Source organism: Channa argus, chromosome 7 (genome assembly GCF_033026475.1).
Source record: "Channa argus isolate prfri chromosome 7, Channa argus male v1.0, whole genome shotgun sequence".
Classification (NCBI taxonomy): domain Eukaryota; kingdom Metazoa; phylum Chordata; class Actinopteri; order Anabantiformes; family Channidae; genus Channa; species Channa argus.
The window spans coordinates 25,289,973-25,309,109 of NC_090203.1; the positions used below are offsets into that span (position 1 = coordinate 25,289,973).

General features: G+C 39.4%; 1 protein-coding gene across 1 annotated transcript; it reads right to left on the bottom strand.

Annotated features, from left to right (window-relative positions):
* Positions 1-330: 330 nt before the first annotated feature.
* Positions 331-17,580, bottom strand: LOC137130236 (blood vessel epicardial substance-like). Its single transcript, XM_067510080.1, has 11 exons — positions 16,786-17,580; positions 14,473-14,581; positions 11,843-12,110; positions 9,650-9,746; positions 7,627-7,853; positions 5,587-5,711; positions 5,249-5,436; positions 3,981-4,089; positions 3,076-3,243; positions 2,800-2,941; positions 331-472 (listed from the first exon to the last, which is right to left on the bottom strand). Exons 1-11 carry the CDS (start codon positions 17,289-17,291, stop codon positions 357-359), a joined length of 2,055 nt encoding a protein of 684 aa, XP_067366181.1. The 5' UTR covers positions 17,292-17,580; the 3' UTR covers positions 331-356.
* Between the last annotated feature and the right edge of the window lie 1,557 nt (positions 17,581-19,137).

The following is a 19,137-nucleotide window of genomic DNA, read 5'->3' on the forward strand; positions in this document are numbered from 1 at the left end:
AGATAGCAAAGACAGTAAACAAACTCATCAACTTAAAGAAATGTTCTGGACCTCAGAGATGACATGTGGATGCAAGCGCACACCACTCTGTATTTAACAGTAATAATTACAGTGATGCTACTCAAACAGTGTGTTGCAGAAGAAAACTTCATATGATTATTTTACACACATAATAGAAAAACACACTCAAGGATTAAAATGAATAACTTTACATTCTCCATCACTCATTACTTTCTAATAAACTATGCATTGAAGGACGCAATTCTAAATGGCTGCAAACAAATCTTCAGTGTATCAGTCAGGCTCTAGCTGCTAGGTCACTTGTACATAATATACATTGACTCATCCCATGCTGGCTACACTTCTTCAGTGGAAGGGCCGGGCATTTGGTGAGATTCTTCAAAAACATCATCCTCCATGCCTTCTTCTATGGGCTTCATCTTTGAGGAGGTCTTGGTGCCAGGGGATTTTTCTACAATTTCAAATATGTCAGAGCTGAATCATTTACTGTAGATCATCTGTCACCAAGGACACAGACCTTCAAACAAACAGCACAGTATTCGAACTAAAAGAGGTTATTATCTAAATATGCATACATACACACTTAAACTTCTAAACTCAACTGCAGGGTGAGTGGACAAGCAGACACTCTGAAACCAGGAAAAAAAACACTTCTTTAAATGTGCTTCCATTAACACTAACAGTTGATGCATTTGGTCTCTAAGAGCACTTCTGCCGAACACAAAGGGAGCTGCTCTTGTGGACTAAAAGCATTTCGAAGGCTTCAATATTGCTGCTCTGGGTTTTTGCCCAGGCACTAACCATTCTCAACCCCCCTTTACTAAATATAACCCCCAACAATGGTGGAATCTAAATTTACTACCTTTATTCAAGTACTGTGCTTAAACGGATAGAGTACTAGTACATTCCTGCGTGTTTTCCTTTCATGCGCAGCATTTATCTGACATTTTTTGGTTAATTTAAAAACTTGGGACTTTTCCTAAAACAATATATAAGCTCAAATATGTGATTTGTTAATTGACATAAACCTTTATTTAGGAAAATCTTTATTGTTTGCATTTATCGATTAAATCTTGTTTTGGCACTAGAAGCAAATAAGTTTAGATTCTGGGAACACACTCAAATAATGTTGGGAGAGAGGCATGTTTACCACCAGGTTACATCACCTTTCCTTTATATAGAACTTTTAACGGTTTGGGAACAGACAATACTAGTTAGATACTAGCTGTAGTTCAGTGGGATATTTGCCTAATCATGGTGGATATAAGACTTCAGCTGCTCAACAGTCTGTAGTTACTGTTTTCTGATTCTCGCCTTCATGATGCAACCATCACAGATGCTGGCTACTGGACCTTTTGTTGATAATTTTGTTGTCATTTGTAAAATGAATATTTTATATTTATATAATCTTTTATTTTGCATCTCTCCCACATTTTTGCATCAAACTCCAAATTTGCTTTTACTGTATTCACAAAGTACAAAGATGTTGATCACCGAAACCACCAAAAATCTTTTCTTTGTACTTTTGTCAAGTTAACAAAAGAACAAAGTGAATTAACAAATCACAGGTTTTTGTTTTTATTGCATGATTAGGTTAAGCTGGTTATTCAGCAACTGTTCTGATAATTGAAGGTCATTTTTCATGCTAAAATGACAATTATTTTTAAGTTTCACCTTCTCCTATATTAGAATTTGCTCCGTTTCCTTTTCTTTATTTTAATGTTTTAATACTTTGTAAGTTTGCACTGTTGTTGGAAAAATCTAAATTGTAAATCAGTGATATGCTGCATTTCCTTATTATTACACAGCATGACACATTAATCCATTAGTAATAATAAGGCCATGATTGAATATATAACAGTAATACTGCTTCACTGATTGAACCTTGTCTTGCTCATCAAATTACAATAAATAAGAAGCTGCACAACAATTCTCTAATATCATGATTTGACATCAGTTGGTTTTTCTCAGCCCCCTTTACTTTAGTGTTTTTGGTCTTTGTTAGTCCTGGTTAGTTTCACCTGTTCTCCTGCTTATTTAAACCCAGCGCTCCCCACTGTTTCCTGACAGTTCTTTACTCTATGCTGGACTCTTATTTTGGTCTAAGGATATCGCTTTGTCCCTGTCAGTTGGTTTCTGTTAGGCACTAGTTTTAGTTCTTGATATATCCGGTCTGTCGATCTCTGTTAAAACACTAGATTTGGTTATTTGTTTATCCTTTTTTTTTTGTTGTTGGTGTCTTACTTTGTTTGCTGTCCAGATTGGTCCCTGTACATATCATAAGCCCTAACCCTGGAAGTTTTGTCATTTGTCATTTTTCTGTCTAGATCATTTATTTTGCCCCCTTTATAAAAACCCCATTTACCATAAAAACTCCTGTCACTGTCACCTCGATTGCATCCTGAATATCCCCCGTCCCCTCCCGACCAATTTTTGTATTGGTTGTAGAAAAGCTCAGTATTTGAGATAAAAAGAAAAATTTGAAATACTGAGTATAATATAATTTTCTTGTGGTGTTGACATTAGTGGTATGGAAATATACATTTTACTTATTCAATTATCTCTTCTACAGAGGAATAGTTTTATTTTGTGAGTACTTCCCTGTTTTTGTAGTCCATGTTAAAGACCTGGGATGGGATCACTGCAATTTTTATGATTGTACTGATGTTTAACCTGAATCTTTGAACCTTTAAACTAATACACCACATTTATTTTATGCATTTAAAAATATCTGAATCACTAAACTGTGCACAGCTTTAATCTTGTTGTGTGACTTACGCTGCGATGAGCCAGTAGATCCTCCTCGTAGGATCTGGTTAAGAACATCGTCAGTGTCACTGGTGCTTGCCATACTGTTCCTCATCTGCATCATGGACAGCTGAGAGCACAGGCTGGGCTGACGGTCCATCTTCTTCGCTGTCTGGGACACATCCCCCACCAAAATCATCATCTTGAACACTACCCATACAATAACCACTGGTGAGATCGTAGTATTGTAGTGCCGGCACTTCCAAAAATGTGTTTATTATAATCTCACAGCAGAGCATCACCTACCTTGTCACTGAGTGTGGGATCGTTCAGAGAGTACAGTTTATTGGTGATGTCTTTGCCAATGAGGTACCTGAACACCTCATTGAGGAAAGTGTTTGACTCCAGGAAGTAGGTGAGCCTCTCTCGAGACCAACACATAAATTTACAGTTCTCCTCAGCCATGATGGTCACCTGTTATATAAATCCAAACAAATTTAGTTGTCCACAATTGAGTAATTGTAAGTAGAAGAGCTTCAAACGTTTTTTTGAAGCTGATCAAAAACGATGTCCATATGACAGCATAGTGGTGGAGCGGTTAGCAATGCCACCTCACAGCTAGAAGGTCCCAGGTTTGAATTCCTGGCCAGCTGCAACCTTTATTATATACCACTTTATTACGTACACCTGTACAATCTATCCATCCATTAACTGTAAGAGAGACATACACAGTCAGACTACCATTCGCACTCACATTCACACCTATGGGCAATTTTACATTCACCAATTAACCTAACATGAATGATTTTGGACTGTGAGGAATCCAGAGTACCCGGAAGAAACCAATGTGAGCACATGGACAACATGAAAACTTCACACAGAGAGACAATGGCCAGCTGGGAAGCAAACGCACAATTTTCTAGTTGTGGCAGTCCTAACCACTCTGCCACTATGCTGCACCCTGTACAATCTAATTCAATCAAATACAGCAGCTCTGCCTGAATTCTACTTATACAATGTTTTTACAATTTCTCAGTTTTTATGTTGAAACTGTCAGAAAGGTGATTCTACACTGTTTATTATTGAGGTCATAATGGGTAGTGGAGTAGAGGTGGTTATAATGTTTTGGCCACTCTATTTAAAATGAATGAGGGGGCCATGAATTCAGTGACGTTAGTTCATTTCTTTTTTTAATCTGATTGTCTTCTTACCTGGAACTTCTCTCCTCTGTGCATCTCAGTGGACCTGAACTCTGGAGAGTCAATGAATGAATTGGTATAGATATTGTGGAGGAAATGGCCTCGGTATGAAACCTTCATCCTGTCACAAAGGAATTTCAAAATCAAAACTTTTGAGTAATCTGGAACAAAGCAAACTAAACACTAAAATTGCAATCTCCCAAATGATTTTAAACCTTAAATTTTCTTAAGTCAAAGACTTGGTATCACTGGCACGATTGGTGAAATTAAAGGAGGAACTCACTCGAAGTCACAGTTAATAGCACTTTTCCACTGTGTGATACTGGCTCAACTCTACTTGCCATTTTCCTTTTTGTTGGGTAAATGTTGTGATTAGTACATTGTATGTGGTACTGTGTTGGTATTAACTTTGTCAAATGACAAAGCAATTACTCCTAATTCTTGTATTTTATCTATGGCGGTGCAGAACTGGAAATACTATACTGTTTGTTCTTGGTTTGTTATCTGGGGCTCGCTTGGTTGTAAGACCTCCACTCATGTAGGAGGAGAATCACCTGTTTCCATGTCTATTGGTATTGTAATCTGGAAGAAAGTAAATGCAGAAACAATCTAAACTATCTGGAGCATTTTAGGTCATACCCAGCTTAATGAAGAGCTTTCTCTGTAGAAAATAAAACCAGAATTGACGACCTTTAACCCACATGTTCAGGTTAAGGGAAGCTCCAGGTTACGGTTGCGTTAAGTTCTTTCAGTGCAAACACATAATATATTGTGGTCAGTAGATGCTTGAATATCAAATCACTTACTCAAAACTTCACGCATTTGCTCTCAAAGGTTAATTACTCTCTTAAACCCAAATTAATTTAAAAGATGATTTAAAAATGTAAAATTCTTATGACAGCTAATAATCAATCACCAAAGGGGGCAAATGCAAATAAGTACTATACAATAAGTCCTTGTGAATGTTTGCATTAGTGAACAGCACAATGTTTGGCTGCTGGCTGACAACTGCTAACGGAATAAATCAATTTTCAAAACTGCTTATAGTTAGTAATGTGCTGGTGGCCTTATTGCTCAACCAGCCAGCCATTTTGGAACCAAACCATCAAATTATTAACAAAAAATACAAAAGATATGCACAAATGCATTCCAGTAAAAACACACTTTAAATCCATCCAGGTCAGGTTTGCACTATTTTTCGTACAATGAGAATGAATCACGGATACATCTCCGCCACATAGAACAGCAGTTCCCCCCGGAGTCCAAAAACCAGCACCTACTTTCCTTTGAGGAGAATGCTGAGACGTTCATCCACAGAGGTCTTGTCCTCAGCAGCGTAGGCCTGGCCTTTCTTCAGTGTCTGAATGGTGCAGAACTGTCCTGTGAGCCTCTGAAAAAGAGCTTCTGGCACGTGGAGCGGCTCAAACATCCGCTTGTAGACTGAACGCAGCTCCCTGTCGATCTTTATCTAACAGGGCAGAACACACAGCTTTAACACTGCTTTTCAAAGAAAACGGAACATAGAAAGCAAACTGCAGTGATGCCGCTGTGGTATTTCATTTCATTTTTCATAAAGTAGGGCACTATAGAGAGCTCACTGTTCTCTAACAACACTCACCGGCCTTCGCTTGTACAGGAGGAAGAATAGGTGCATGAAGTTGACTACCAGAAATACCACATTCCAAATCATCACATCCAAGTTGCACCTGTACAGAGTCGCCCAGGCAATGAAGAGACCACATCCTGTCAGAATAAAAGAGACAATAAAGTATTGAGGTTGAAGAGGGCAGCTGGTTTTGGCCACAACATTTAAAATGAATAAGATGGCCAAAACATTAGAGCCACCTCTTCTTGTAAAGCACAGCAGTACGACTCTGCCACCCACTTTACCCTCAATAATAAACAGAGAGTAAAATTATCACCTTTGTGACAGCTTCAACTTAAAAACTGAGAAATTATAACATTGTTAAAGAATTCATGGCAGAGCTGCTGTATTGGATTGTATTAAATTGCCCAGGTGGTCATAACATTATTCCTGATCAACTCAGAAAAAAAAGATGTTAACATTTCTGTTTTTTTTCTGTATTAAATACTTGTCTTGGGTGAAAACAGCATGCCACAAAAAGATTTTTTCATGAACCTTTTTTTTTTTTTTTTTTGAATCTCCTTTGCAGTTTACAGATGCTTGTAACAGTTGTAGCCTTTTTGCCCTCCTTTTTTCAGGTGTACAAACGTCATAAAAGGTCGGAAAAACATTGAAAATTTAATATTAAACTTGGACTGAGCTTTTCATGGTTTTGGCAATTCACCATGCCACACTTTACAAGTCATTTCAGGTCATGAATGATACTCCAAGAAGCATTTTTTCTGTCTTTGACACATCATAAAAAAGGTTTTGCCACTGCACTTTGCATCAACCATCTTTGGCAAATAAACCAAGCAATATGGATGCTAGGTTTCATTTTCCTCACGACTTCCATCCTTATCACCCTCTTCCTCCTCTGATCTCTCATCCTCATCCTCTATATCATTTCTGTCTTCCTCATCATCTTCTGAGAGCTCCAGATCTGACCCCCCCATCAATGATCTTTAACAAGATTTCCTTTGCTTCTGATTTAGTAAGTCCCCATGTCCACCACGGAGGACAGCTTAAAAACGTTTAGTATTTACTTTTAAAAGCATCTGCATGAATCTGATAACTTACATTTCTTGTAAAACACAGTGGTTTGGTATGGCAGCCCGTAGGAGGAAAGAGGACGAAAATGCATTGCTGGGTCTCAAGAGGATATCTAAAAATGTCCAAATTCTCTGGATTTAACCTTTATGGTCTGAAGTATGCGTCAGACACACAGCCATTCCCCATGAATCAAGGGTCAAAGACAAGACGCTACTTATTTACCGTACAGGGTGTGGAAGAAGAGAAGAAGAAATATTAAATATTTTAATTTATTGGTCTTTGGGATAAAATAATACCAATACAACAGAACTTTGGATAGCAACTCTGTTACTACAGCCAACATATAAAACCATGAAGTTCCATCTCTAGAGCCAGTGTTTGGTTTATAAGGAAACTTGACCCACAGCCTAAAAGTAATTTAGATTTTTAAATTAATGTACTAACTGCTTGAGTGGTCTTTTGTTCTATTTATATAACCAATTTAGTCTTTAATATTAAAACACCCAAAATGTTTCAAAGGCAGCTTACAGAACTACTGTAGTCTGTTCTTTCTCTTTATTCGGTTTCCTTTTCTCCATAAACCACTGTGAGACTAGCTTGTGCCAAAGGACGATATAAATAAATGAACTGTCACAATTACAACCACATTTCCCATAAATCCTGCTGCTTCCTGTCCCCACTCTTCTTCCAAGTAAAAGATAAACACGTTGGAAGAGCTTTTTCCACCCGCCGTTATGCCCCTCCTTTATCTGCCATTATCAGAGCCTGTTAGAGCCTCAGCTCTGTTGGAGAGACCCCCCACCCCCTCTCTGTGTAGTCTTTCTAATTTCAAACTAAACTAAACTAAACCAAATCCTTCACAAGCCTGTGGTCATTATTTACTAATTCTTTGACACACAGTTTAGAGCATTGTTAATTAGAGCAATGATCTCCTGGGGCTGTGATGAATGTCTCTAGCTACAGCAGACTTAGCGGACAGACCTGTCATCAGCATGAGGCGGAGCAGGATCATATGCAGACCCAGGGTGGTGGGGATGACCAGGCCCAGCAACAGTGACAGGTTCCCCAGATGGAAGAGGAGGTGGTGGGCCTGCTCCCACTCTTGGCACAAGGTGTCATTAGGCATAGCCAGGACTCCTGGAGTGGCCGAGGGGAAGGAGGGCAGCGTGGTGACAAGGTGGGGAGGCAGTTCTGGGGTAAGAGACATCCTTCAAGGTAGAAGCAGGCTGACCTTAAAGACTAGGAAAATGTTATGCTGTTAGTATACATGAGCATACAGTGTGATTGGATGATAACACTTTGTGTTTTGTGTGTTTCTTTTTTACGTGATGTACTTTAAAGTATCATTCATCTTTTTTTGGCCACCTAGTGACACTGACCAGCCACAGTATTTTTATTGTTGTGGCAGACAGCATTAGCACTCTGTCCGGTCTGAAACAACACAGCCCCACACACGAAGCACTGTGTGTTTTCACTCCTGCCTCCACAACATTAGAACCACCAGGAGGTGTTAACTGTGCCTGATAAGTGTATACATGTCTCTTTATATGAAGTTATACAGACTTTATTTGAAATGGGCTTCTAGGCTATGGTCACATTGCAGGCCTTAATGCTGAATTCCAGTTTTTAAATCACATCTGAAGTTTTTATGTTGCTGGTTCACATTCACGTTTCTAAGCTTCTAAGCTGTGAGAACAATGTTGCATTCCTAAATTTCCACCCATATGCAAATTTAACTCTATGTGAGCCACACGCTCACACTAACAGCATCATCTGTGTGCACAGTTTCACTTCACTTATTGACCTTTGTTTATATGTACTTCATTATTCACAGTGCTCACAGTGTCAGAGAGATATGAATCAGATCTTTAGTATAAGGTGGCCCAAATGGTTTTGTTCAAATTCAAAATCAATAGGAGACAAAAACATAGATGTGGGTCACGTCAGCTGTACTGTGAACATAGACTAATTTGGAGGGCCAGAAGCACTTTTGTATCACGTCTGTTCACAGTGATCATTATCCGGAAATTTCCAAAATTTTCAGAATCACATTGAGGCTGACATGAGATATTTGTGATACTGTCATACTGTGTATTGTGTATACTCCTCTCCTCTTTAGCCTTGAAGAGACAGCTTCTGTGATTTGTAGAAAGCATTTCGAAATTTGACTCATCAGACCACAGGACAGTTTTCCACCTCACCTCAGCCCATTTTAAATGAATTCTTGCTCAGACAAAGTGGTGGTGTTTTACAATATGACTGTGTGTTCGATGACTATGGTTTTCAGAGGTGTTCCTGAGCTAATGCAGTGACTTCCATCAAAGAATCATGTGTGGTTAACAGTGTAGTGCTTTTTTGAGTCGCTCGCTGCAGGAATCCACATCTGTCCCTGCAACAGGTTTCTGATGGTGCAATTGCAACAGTAAGTAATTCAAACAATCCCCAGTGAATTCTGCATGACCTTGTCATTTCACGTAACATCGTAAAAACTTCAGGCATTGTAGGCCACAACAATCACAGTTAATTTAATACATTTTTATCTCCTTGTTTCAGCTGTTTTTATGCATCTTTAGCCTGATACATACACTGTATGCATTCACGTAGCTAAGTTGTGTGTGTGTGTGTCTGACCTGACATACAACTCGTCCCCTCTCTAAACATTTCTATAGCCTCTGTTCTTCTGAGAATATTAACTGATGTTAATAGTTATGTGCCCATGGAATAATCTTCACATTTTCTTAATAAACAAGCCAATGTTTTTATTTCCCTTTTAAGATATAAATAACATCTTCTCCAGCCGACAGCTGCTGTCTTTTTTTTTTTTTTTTATGGTTGTTGTTTTTTATACTCGACAGGCTGATGTGCTAGAAAGACTTCTATCTAAAAATAGATGTGGTGATACACATGCTGCCTGCACACACACACACACACACACACATTTCTCCAAACTACAACTTTCTAACAGCTCATCGAAGTACAGAGAGGACAGAGGCTCATTACTTACCGATCCAGAAGCACTGTGAGCCTGTAGAGGAAAGAAGCAGCAGCGATTCCGATGAAACACTTGAAACACTGCTGCTGGCTGACTGACTGGGTGCAGGCTGGACCCTCAGATCGGGGGACTGCACTGAGTGCGTCGCACATTCCTCACAGCTCACGGGCAGAGACTAAAATAGGCAAGAGGACGAGAGCAAAGCTTCTGCAGTGTGTGAGAGCTCCGACAGGGGGAGACGGCTCCCCGTTATACCTCATCCAAGCCCACAAACTGGATCACTGTATATAGGCCCCGTTTCAAGGGGTTTTCATTCAAATACTGGATTTTTCACAGAATATCAGATCTCCCACTTCTCCCTCTATCGGGGTGATGTGTTTTTCAGTGTTTTTCAGTTTAAAGCAAAAAGTACATGAAATGGTGAAAAAATTGGATTTACTGGAAACTCTTCAAAATGACAGTACTGTATGAACAGTATTAAAATAAAGTATATATAATGTCCTTCAGATGACATCACTGAGATGAACCTTCAGTTCAGATTATGTTATCTTGTTGCTCACACTATGGAGTTTGTAATCATGGTGAACCTGCTTTTCCAGAGCTCCCCCAGATGACATCATCTGAACTCCTAATGATGAAAACATCCTTCAAGTAATGTCATCTGGAGGAGTTTTTCATTTAGAAACAGAGAAATATTTTAATATATGGAAGTCACAGGGAAGGTCAACAGCATTAGTTTACATTTACCCTCTGAACTAAAGCCATTGAAAGCAAGTCTTGATTGTATGTATATTTTATCGTATATATTTTATTATATTTTAAGTGTATGTATATTATATTCTTGGCTCTATTCATTGATGGATTACTATTTAGGCCTATCATGCACAGGTCCTTGGCCCAAGATGTAAGCTGGCCTTTGAGCCAGTGCGTCAGGATAAAATCACTGTGATGAAAAATGATTTCCCTCCTAAGTGATAAAGTAGAACGAAAAGTTCAAATCGAGCAAAAAAAGACAAAAATTACAATAAACCCAAAAAAAGGGCTTACAATGACAAAAAAAAAAGACCCAAATCACCACGAAAAAGACAAAATACACAAAATAACCAAAAGACAAAAAAGAGACAAAAAGGCCAAAAGCAGACAAAATGGCACTTATCTTCAGCTTTCTCTGTAGCTGTTGCTACAGAGAAAGCTATATCACCTGTCATTAATCTGTTCATGCATCATATTGTAATTGGGGGTTGGGGGTTAAATAAAGTAGTGCAATAAAGTATAATTTATTTTTTACAGTAAAATATAGACACCATAGGTCTATTTGTCAGTATTCTACATTACATACATACTGCACATTATACAGTAAAGACAACAGCAACAACCTAAAGCTCTACGAGACAAAGCCCTACTCTGTAACCATCACCTCAGAATTACAACAAAACTGACAAATGGCAGGTTTAACTCACTTCAGTATGATCAAATGCTGGAAGTTCTGTCGAGCCAAATAGGTAGAAACAAGCAACTAGATGAGATTTTGCTAGTTACAGTTCGCAAGCTTGTCAGCTAAACAATCAGGAGGAGCTGGTTTGTCATTGTACAGCTGACTGAATGAACTTTGTAGCTGTGTGCTGTATGAGACATCAAACTATTCACCAAACTTAACTGGACAGCTGAAAACTTTGGACATTTCTTTTTCTACATAAAAGATTTTCAAAGGCAAACAGCAGCCGATCACACCGATTGTGCACCATACAGTAGCCGTATAGAGTTCCACGATGGCATCCAATAAAGTCTGATAAAAAAGTTGCTCACAGAGAACATTTGCAGAAATCATTTCCTAGGCCTCCTCCAGCTTACGACATTTAAGACTCCATAATTTCACAGGTCAACGTTCAGTCACGCATCAGGTCAAATTGTGACTGGAAAGCAAATGTGTAAAACGTGGCTGCAGCTTTCTTCTATCTGAGGTGTCGAACATCCCGCTGGCTCCCCCTCCCCCCACAAATGTGTAGAAGGTGAATTTACTGATACAGCATACAAACATCTCATGATAATGTGGCAAGAGTTGATGTAACACAATTGGGAAATCATCTACCGTACATGCTATATTAATAATAATAATAATTACTGTATACTTTCTCGCCCATTCTTGCACATAGTGAATCTATTCCAAGTGTTTATGGCCTACAGTAGTGTGTTTGTGTGTTCAGCCAGTCCTTCCTTGCACTGGCACTCGCTGAACATCTGACCTTTCTAATTCTGTCCCTGGCATGTGACAGTAACTTGGTAAGCGAAGATCATATTGGTGCCCGGACCTGTCAAAAGCCTTGTCATTGAGGGAGTACAGTTTTTCTGTAATGTCATTGCGCACAACCAAGGCAAATATCTTGGCTATGTATCGATCCTTAGCAAAAAGCAAATAGAGTTTCTTCCTCCTCCATGCGACGTACCGGCAAGGCATATCAGCACACAGGGTCACCTGGGGAATAGAACAACAAAGGACAGGTGAAAAATCAGAATTTACTCACATTTCTACAGGTACACGCAGGGACATGTGCCTCCGGAAATTAAAAACTAAATTAGGCTGAAAGTAAACAACATAGTATTTTGTGTAATTTCCAGATTATCGATCAATAGCTATAATTTCTATCAGTTATAGTAACCAAGCAATTGACATCTGGGGGCCGTGAGAACATTTTGAAGCTATAAATTCCCTTAAGAATAAATCAAGAGCACATTGTACAATAATATAGGTTTAATAATTTAACAGCATCACTCAGTTATCAAATTTGTTGCTAAAATTTACTATACATACCATACTTTGCGTAACATCACTTAACATTAAGTGATGTTACCTACAGTATGTTATGTCTATTGAGACGAAACCTATGTTCCTACAAAACAAACACAGAATATATATCTTATATATCTAATACTGTACTAACAAGGTAAAACCAGCGAGAATATGCTTTTCTTATCATCAAAGACCCAAACCAGCAATAGTTTATGTCTGTTTTTCAATAATTTTGTACGTCCCTCTTTGTCTGTTGCTCATAGCTTTAAGCCTGTATCTTCCTACAGAAAAACTTGAAAACAGGGTTTCTGCACACATCAGCAAATCTAATGTAATCCTTTTAACGCACTTCAATGCAATTTCTAACATTTTAATGTCATCAACAGTCAATGCAAAAAACTAAAAATAAAACAAGCAAATTAGAAACTATACAGAATGTTACATGCAGAGGTATTTATGTACAGAAGAGAATAAATCCATGTGTCTTAGTTTACATCAAGGTAGATTCTGTATCTGGTCCTGGCTTAGGTCGCAGACTAGTCTCTGGGCCTCAGTTTCTTCTTTTATGTTGCAAGTCTTTACTTCACTGTTCAGAAGCCTGCAGCTTGCCCATGAGATCGGAGAAGAAGGCGCTCGTGGCAGCTCGACAGCAAGTGGCGGGTCACTACAGCTGTGGTTGTGCTGTTTGTGGTGGTCGCGGTAGATGATGAAGACGTTACGTTATTGGCCATGGATGCTAAAGGCTAATGTACAAATCGAATCACAAGCGAATTTGAGTTTGTATTCTTTTTTCAAATGTAATGCTTTTTATTACCATTTAATGCCTTCATTTTAGCGAAAATCAATTTAATGACTCTTATGCTTTCTAATGCCCTGCAGAAACCCTGTAAAAATACATAGTTCCTTTTAAATAAAACAGCTACAGAAACTGCCCCGAACAACTAGACACAATTGATTTTAGTAAATGTTACTCAAACAGGAGTGAACACTGTCAATAGAAACAACTTTGGTGAGTATCTGAGACAGCAGTCAAACTTCAGTGATATGAGTTTTGTTTGTGGTTGGTACATTAAATTAGACAAGAGTATTACAGAAACCTAGAATTTCATCACAGGACACTATCATTCCTTTTTGATGTGGCAATAACTTTAATAATGGAAAGTCATTTTGTATAAAACCCTGGGATTGGTTAGCACTGCTAAATCATAGCTAAAAGGTCCCTGGTTTGAATCCCCAGCCAGCTGCAGCATGTTTGCATGGTCTTCCTGTGCTTGTGTGGGTTTCCTCTACGTACTGTGGTTTCTTTCTACAGTCCGAACACTTGTGTGGTAAGTTAATTGGTGACTCTAAATTGCCTCTAGGTGTTAATGGGAGTGTGAATAATTGTTTCTCTGTCTATGTTTCTCTGTGTTGGCCTTGAAATAGACCTGTCCACGATGTATCCTGCCTCTCACCCAATGACAGCTGGGAGAGGCTCCAGGCCCTCGCAACCCCTAAACAGGATAAGTGGTCAACAAGATGATGGATGCATTAAAACCCTGTGATCTTACTGTCAACACCATTGTTCTGATTCTGATACTTTCTTTGCTGGTTGAGTAACAGCTTCAGCTTGTAAACAAATGCACATGTGCCACATATTCATGAGGAGGACTAAAACTGCGACTGGTATTTACAACAGTGATCAACAAGTGGAGCACAGCCAGCAACAACTGTTGGGGAGACAAAATAGTAAAACTACAAAATCCTGCTTACTGGGGCTTTATGTGCCCCTTTTGAGCCATTTCAGTGTCTTAGAATTCATCCTGTTTAGGTGAAGCACTTCCAGGGTCCTGGTATTGGGAATGCTAAGACTCCAAGGTCTAATACCCATCTGCAGCACAAAGAATCAAGATGTAGCAAGAATAAATTCTAACTGTTTTTAGGTTTATCAGTTCATCAATGGTTGGGGACTTTTACTGGGATTTGTTGACAGAATGCACTATATTGGTATTCCTGAGTTATTATTGACTGAAATATGTTTTAAACATGCACATGAGTTAAAACGAACCTGAAAGACACCCTCCTCTGATGGTCTGAGAGAGTCCCACTCAGGTGAATCCAGAAACTGGAAAGGGTAGATGTAATGCAGAAACTCTCCATTAACTGTCACAGAGATTCTGTGGGATAAAGGGATGGAAAGTCAGAATTAGCTGTAACAGGAAGTTCACAGGCCACAAACCACTAGTTAAATGCCAATCATCCCTAAAGCACAGCAGCCATCCTTTCTCTAACAGATGACAAAAGCACCTGCTGTGCCTTCTTCTGACATTTAACGCAATTCCGAGTAATTAAGTGCTGACTTTTGTGTCCCTTTGATGGGGGACGTCTAGCTGTCTCAAGTTGTGATAAAACCTTTTGTCAACACTGTCTGGCATTGGACAGTCAGCAGATATGCTTTGACTTGTATTGTACTTTGTAAACTAAGTAATAATATACAGTATTCTACAGAGCAGAACCGACTTTTCCTGCCCTTTACTCCCTTAAACTGATTATTGATTTTTTTTGTTTTTTTATTGTTAACTGTACAGCTGGAGAGACAGAGATTCTTTACCCTTTACCCTTTTTTCGGCTTATCCCGTGAGTTCAGGGTCTCCACAGCGAATCATTGTCCGCATGCCCTTCCTGACGCAACCCTCCTCAATTTCTACTGGACCGGGCACTGCACAGCTGGGGAGGGGAATGGGCTGTTAGGGGTTCAGTGGCTTGTCTCCCAGAGACACTTCGACATATAGCCAGGGGTGGGGATCGAATCACTGACCCTGTGGCCCGTGGACCAGCTGAGTCCAACTGAGCTACAGCCGCCCCTTTACCCAGTATACTGTTATAATGATATCGCTATAAGTAGTCAGCTGTTTGAAGCCTGAAGATAAAATTAGACATTAATTACAGAGATGTTACTATTTTGAAGAACTGGTGCAGTCTAATGATTTTTGCTGAACCTGTTTATAAATTAAGACGGTTTCCATATGTTGAACACCTATCTCGCCTGAGCACTCCAATGTGGGATACTGGCAGAGCCTGGCTGTGATGTCTATTAACTGTCTATTACAGTCATTAGTTTTGTTTCTCATCATATTACCAACGTAGAGTAGGGTTATTGTTCACAAGGTTACGATACACAGCATTCTCATTCCAAAATGAACCTGAGACACATAATGCATCCTGATGCCTACCAACAAGGACTTCACAGGAAAACACATCATTAATGCAGGACATCATGGCTGTTAAGCAGTTTTAGCAGCGCCCTGGACTGCAAAATCTCCCCTCCCAGATCAAACTGGTACAACAGCAGGGTGGGGGAAACGGGTCCTTGGGCATATTTACAATCTGTGTTTCGTATGTGAGCGGAAAAGACGCAGCTTTAACTAAATCTGAGCACAAGTTTTCTCCTGGACATCGGGGAAACACATGCATATAAAGAATGTGAAGTTAATGTCATGTCCTGTTAACTGTTGGAGAAGAGGGGCGACATATTATGACATATTATGCCTTTGTGGTTGGTGGGTAGGAGGCTGCGTTCAGACTTTCTGTAGTTATCTGAAAAGTTCTGCCACTGTAGATGAGTGCTACTGCATGTACACTGTACTCTGGCAGTTAGCCAGCTCGTGAATTTTCATATCTTCCCTTGAGTCACTGAAAAACTGTTAATGTATTAATCATTATTAGTTTTTTCCAAACACTGTTGCTTCCTATTAGAATTTAATTTCTCCCACTTGTCCATTTTCCTCTTCTGCATCTCTTCTCATCTCCATCAAATGGATTAAGGATTTAAACAACTTTTTAGCCAAACAAAATATGTGCAGGCAATATACTGTAATCACTGTAACAGACAAGGGCCACACAGATCACAAGATGGTGTCCAGGTCCCCCAGGTAACACACTTAGATCACAGGAACATATTTTTAAATCAAATGTAAACAGGATTACAGATGCAAAATGACTGCGAGGAGATGCAGATTTGATTCCAAAGTGTCCCAAAAGCCTGGAGAGATGCACAAAATAGCTAGAGAAATAAAACTGACCAAAATGGGTATGAAATGACCACAAAGCAAATATAAATGACCAAAAAATGTCTCATCTGAAGTGATTTTATGCCTTGTTAAGTCTGAGGTGGTGTGTAGGCCATTTTGTGCCCAGGGCTCCATGTTTTGATAGTTCATATATCTGTGTACAACACCTGTCCCTGCAGGACTTAAAGTCAAAGCATTAGCATCTGTCCTCAATCCTGTCCTCAGCCTTTGTTGGGTGTAGTGACCTGGGGGAAACCTGGTGACTGTAAGTAGGGTCTCCATACTCTAATATGAGGTGCTGGTGTGGTCACCTGCCAGACAGGAGCACGGACAGCTTGTCAATACTGGTTTTCCCCTCCACGGCGAAGCAGTGGTCCTTCTCTAAGTCGTGCACTTCTCCGTCACTGCAGGCCATGATCTTCTCAAAATGTATGAGCGACACCCCGAGTTTTTTAAACGTGCATTTGTAAAGCTCCTGGAAATCTTTGTTGAGGGACACGCTCCTCAGCCTGTAGGCCACATGCAGGACTTGACCCAAACACACGGCAAAGAGCGCAAAGTTCCACAGGAAGGCGTCCGTGGTGCAGGAGTCCGTCCAAGCCCAGAGAGTGGAGCAGAAGAAGCCAAGGGTGAGGAAGGTGAAGAGGTAGAGGAGTCCGTAAAAGCTGCTGCCGCCCATGAAGCCGAAGAAGAGGAAGATGTTGGCGAGGTGGAACACGGAACCCTCCGACCCGTATCTCCACTGCTCGCACAGCCGGTAGACGGTGGCTGCGGGCTGCACCGTAAAGTTCAGAGCTTCGAAGTCCGGAGGATCCATCTCTGCTCATGTCCCCCCTAGCAGCAGCGGGTTTTACACCAAGTCACCCAGCGAGTGTGTGTGTGTGTGTGTGTGCGCGCGCGAGAGAGAGAGAGAGAGAGAGAGAGCCAGCAGAGCGCTCAGAAAGGCGCTGGGACCGGACTGTGCGCAGAGGACCGAGCGAGTCCACATGCGACCGGAAATCATGTCAACACGAAATTGAAGTCAAACCAAGTTTGTTTCACGCTCTCATTCAGGCGAGAAAGGGATCAGACATGAGAGGAGAGGACAGCTGTCCAAGTAGCCGGTACGCAAGACCGGATTGACTGTATGAAAGACCAAACATGGAGAAAAGGGATAATTTGACTATGTATAAGGTATTAAAGTTGATTATTATACAAAATAAAAAATTCCAAAAAATGTAAATGTTTATAAAATTCAGACTGAGCTCGTTGCATTTGTCAGTGGAAACAGTCTATAGCACTTTATGTAAAACTATAGGGTCACATGACTGTGAACAGGTGTTAAAGTCAATAAAAGTACTGCACTTTTAAGATAATTGTACTTTGCTTGAGTATTTAATTTAATTTTTGTTAATTTTATTTCATTGCAGAGCTGACAGTGTTTGTTTCTTTGCTTATTCAGATTCTTAATAAAAAATCGATTACCTATCAATAAAAAAATATTGATGTGTACTGTGATCAATTTACCACCTGTCAGTACAGTTAAAATCAGTTCCACTTTTACAGACATTTGCACACGCACCAATGATACCTATATTTCTGACATTGGCCATTATGAGTAATGACTGTTTTAGCACTTTAAGTGTATTTTGATGGTAATACTTTTGTACTTTTACTTGAGTATTTAATTTAATTTTTGTTAATTTTATTTCATTGCAGAGCTGACGGTGTTTGTTACTTTGGTAATACTTTTGTACTTTTACTTGAGTAAGGTGTTCAGTGCAGGTCTTTAACTTGTAATAGAATATTTAAACACTTTGCTTAAGTAGACAATCGGAGTATTTGTTCACACTTTAGTAGTGACAGAAACACAGAGATGGTAAATAAAATGTTTTTGCTCCATAATTAAGTCTCTATAGTAACACAGATATGTGTTTTAATCAAATATTCATGAAGTAGTTCTTTGCCATATTTTTCACACTTCAAAATTAGTTTTTCACTTTACAGGACAAATATAAAATGAGTCACCAAATAAATACTTTCTCTTTTTAAAAAGCTAAGTTTCTCCATGGTGTAGCCCTTAAGATTTACTTTTTGTTGCCATTAACTAAAGTGTCAAGCAAATGGTTAGGAATTGGGTTTTTCATATGGTTTTCACCTGGAATGTGAACTTTTTAGGCACATAACCAATCTGGACTAGATATGTTCAAATATTCTGTTTTTAATCAGTAACTGACATCCAGAGACTTTATTACTTTATTACTGCATTTAATTAGCAGTGGAGTACTACAGGTACTTATACATTTACTTGAATGTTTTTGTTTGTGGAACTTCTGATTTCAAACGACCAGCCGGTTACAGATGAGAAACAATGACCTACACTAGATGTCAGGAAATCTCCAAAGACGTGTCAATAGTCACTGCATAGGTGATTCCGGCTTTGAAGCTCCCTGACCTTTTGTGTCTCAAGGCCTGTGTGCCAGGGAGCTATTCAGTAATTTATACAGCAAGTTGATTTGCACTTTACCTCATCCTGTTGAAGAGCAACATACTCTACAATGAGACCTGTCTTACAGATGCACGTTCAAATTAGATATATACATTTGTCCCTCTATTTTTTGTATATTTTATAGATATAACTTACCTTGCAATGCACAGATAGTTTTTTCTGTAATTCACACCCT

Excerpts from the sequence above, each read along its gene's own strand:
- LOC137130236 (XM_067510080.1), bottom strand. The coding sequence starts at position 17,291 with ATGGATCCTCCGGACTTCGAAGCTCTGAACTTTACGGTGCAGCCCGCA. Across the intron at positions 7,854-9,649 it reads CTCACAGTGCTTCTGGATCG|GATGTCTCTTACCCCAGAAC; the intron begins GTAAGTAATGAG and ends TCTACCTTGAAG. Across the intron at positions 4,090-5,248 it reads AGCATTCTCCTCAAAGGAAA|GATGAAGGTTTCATACCGAG; the intron begins GTAGGTGCTGGT and ends CCTTTGTGACAG.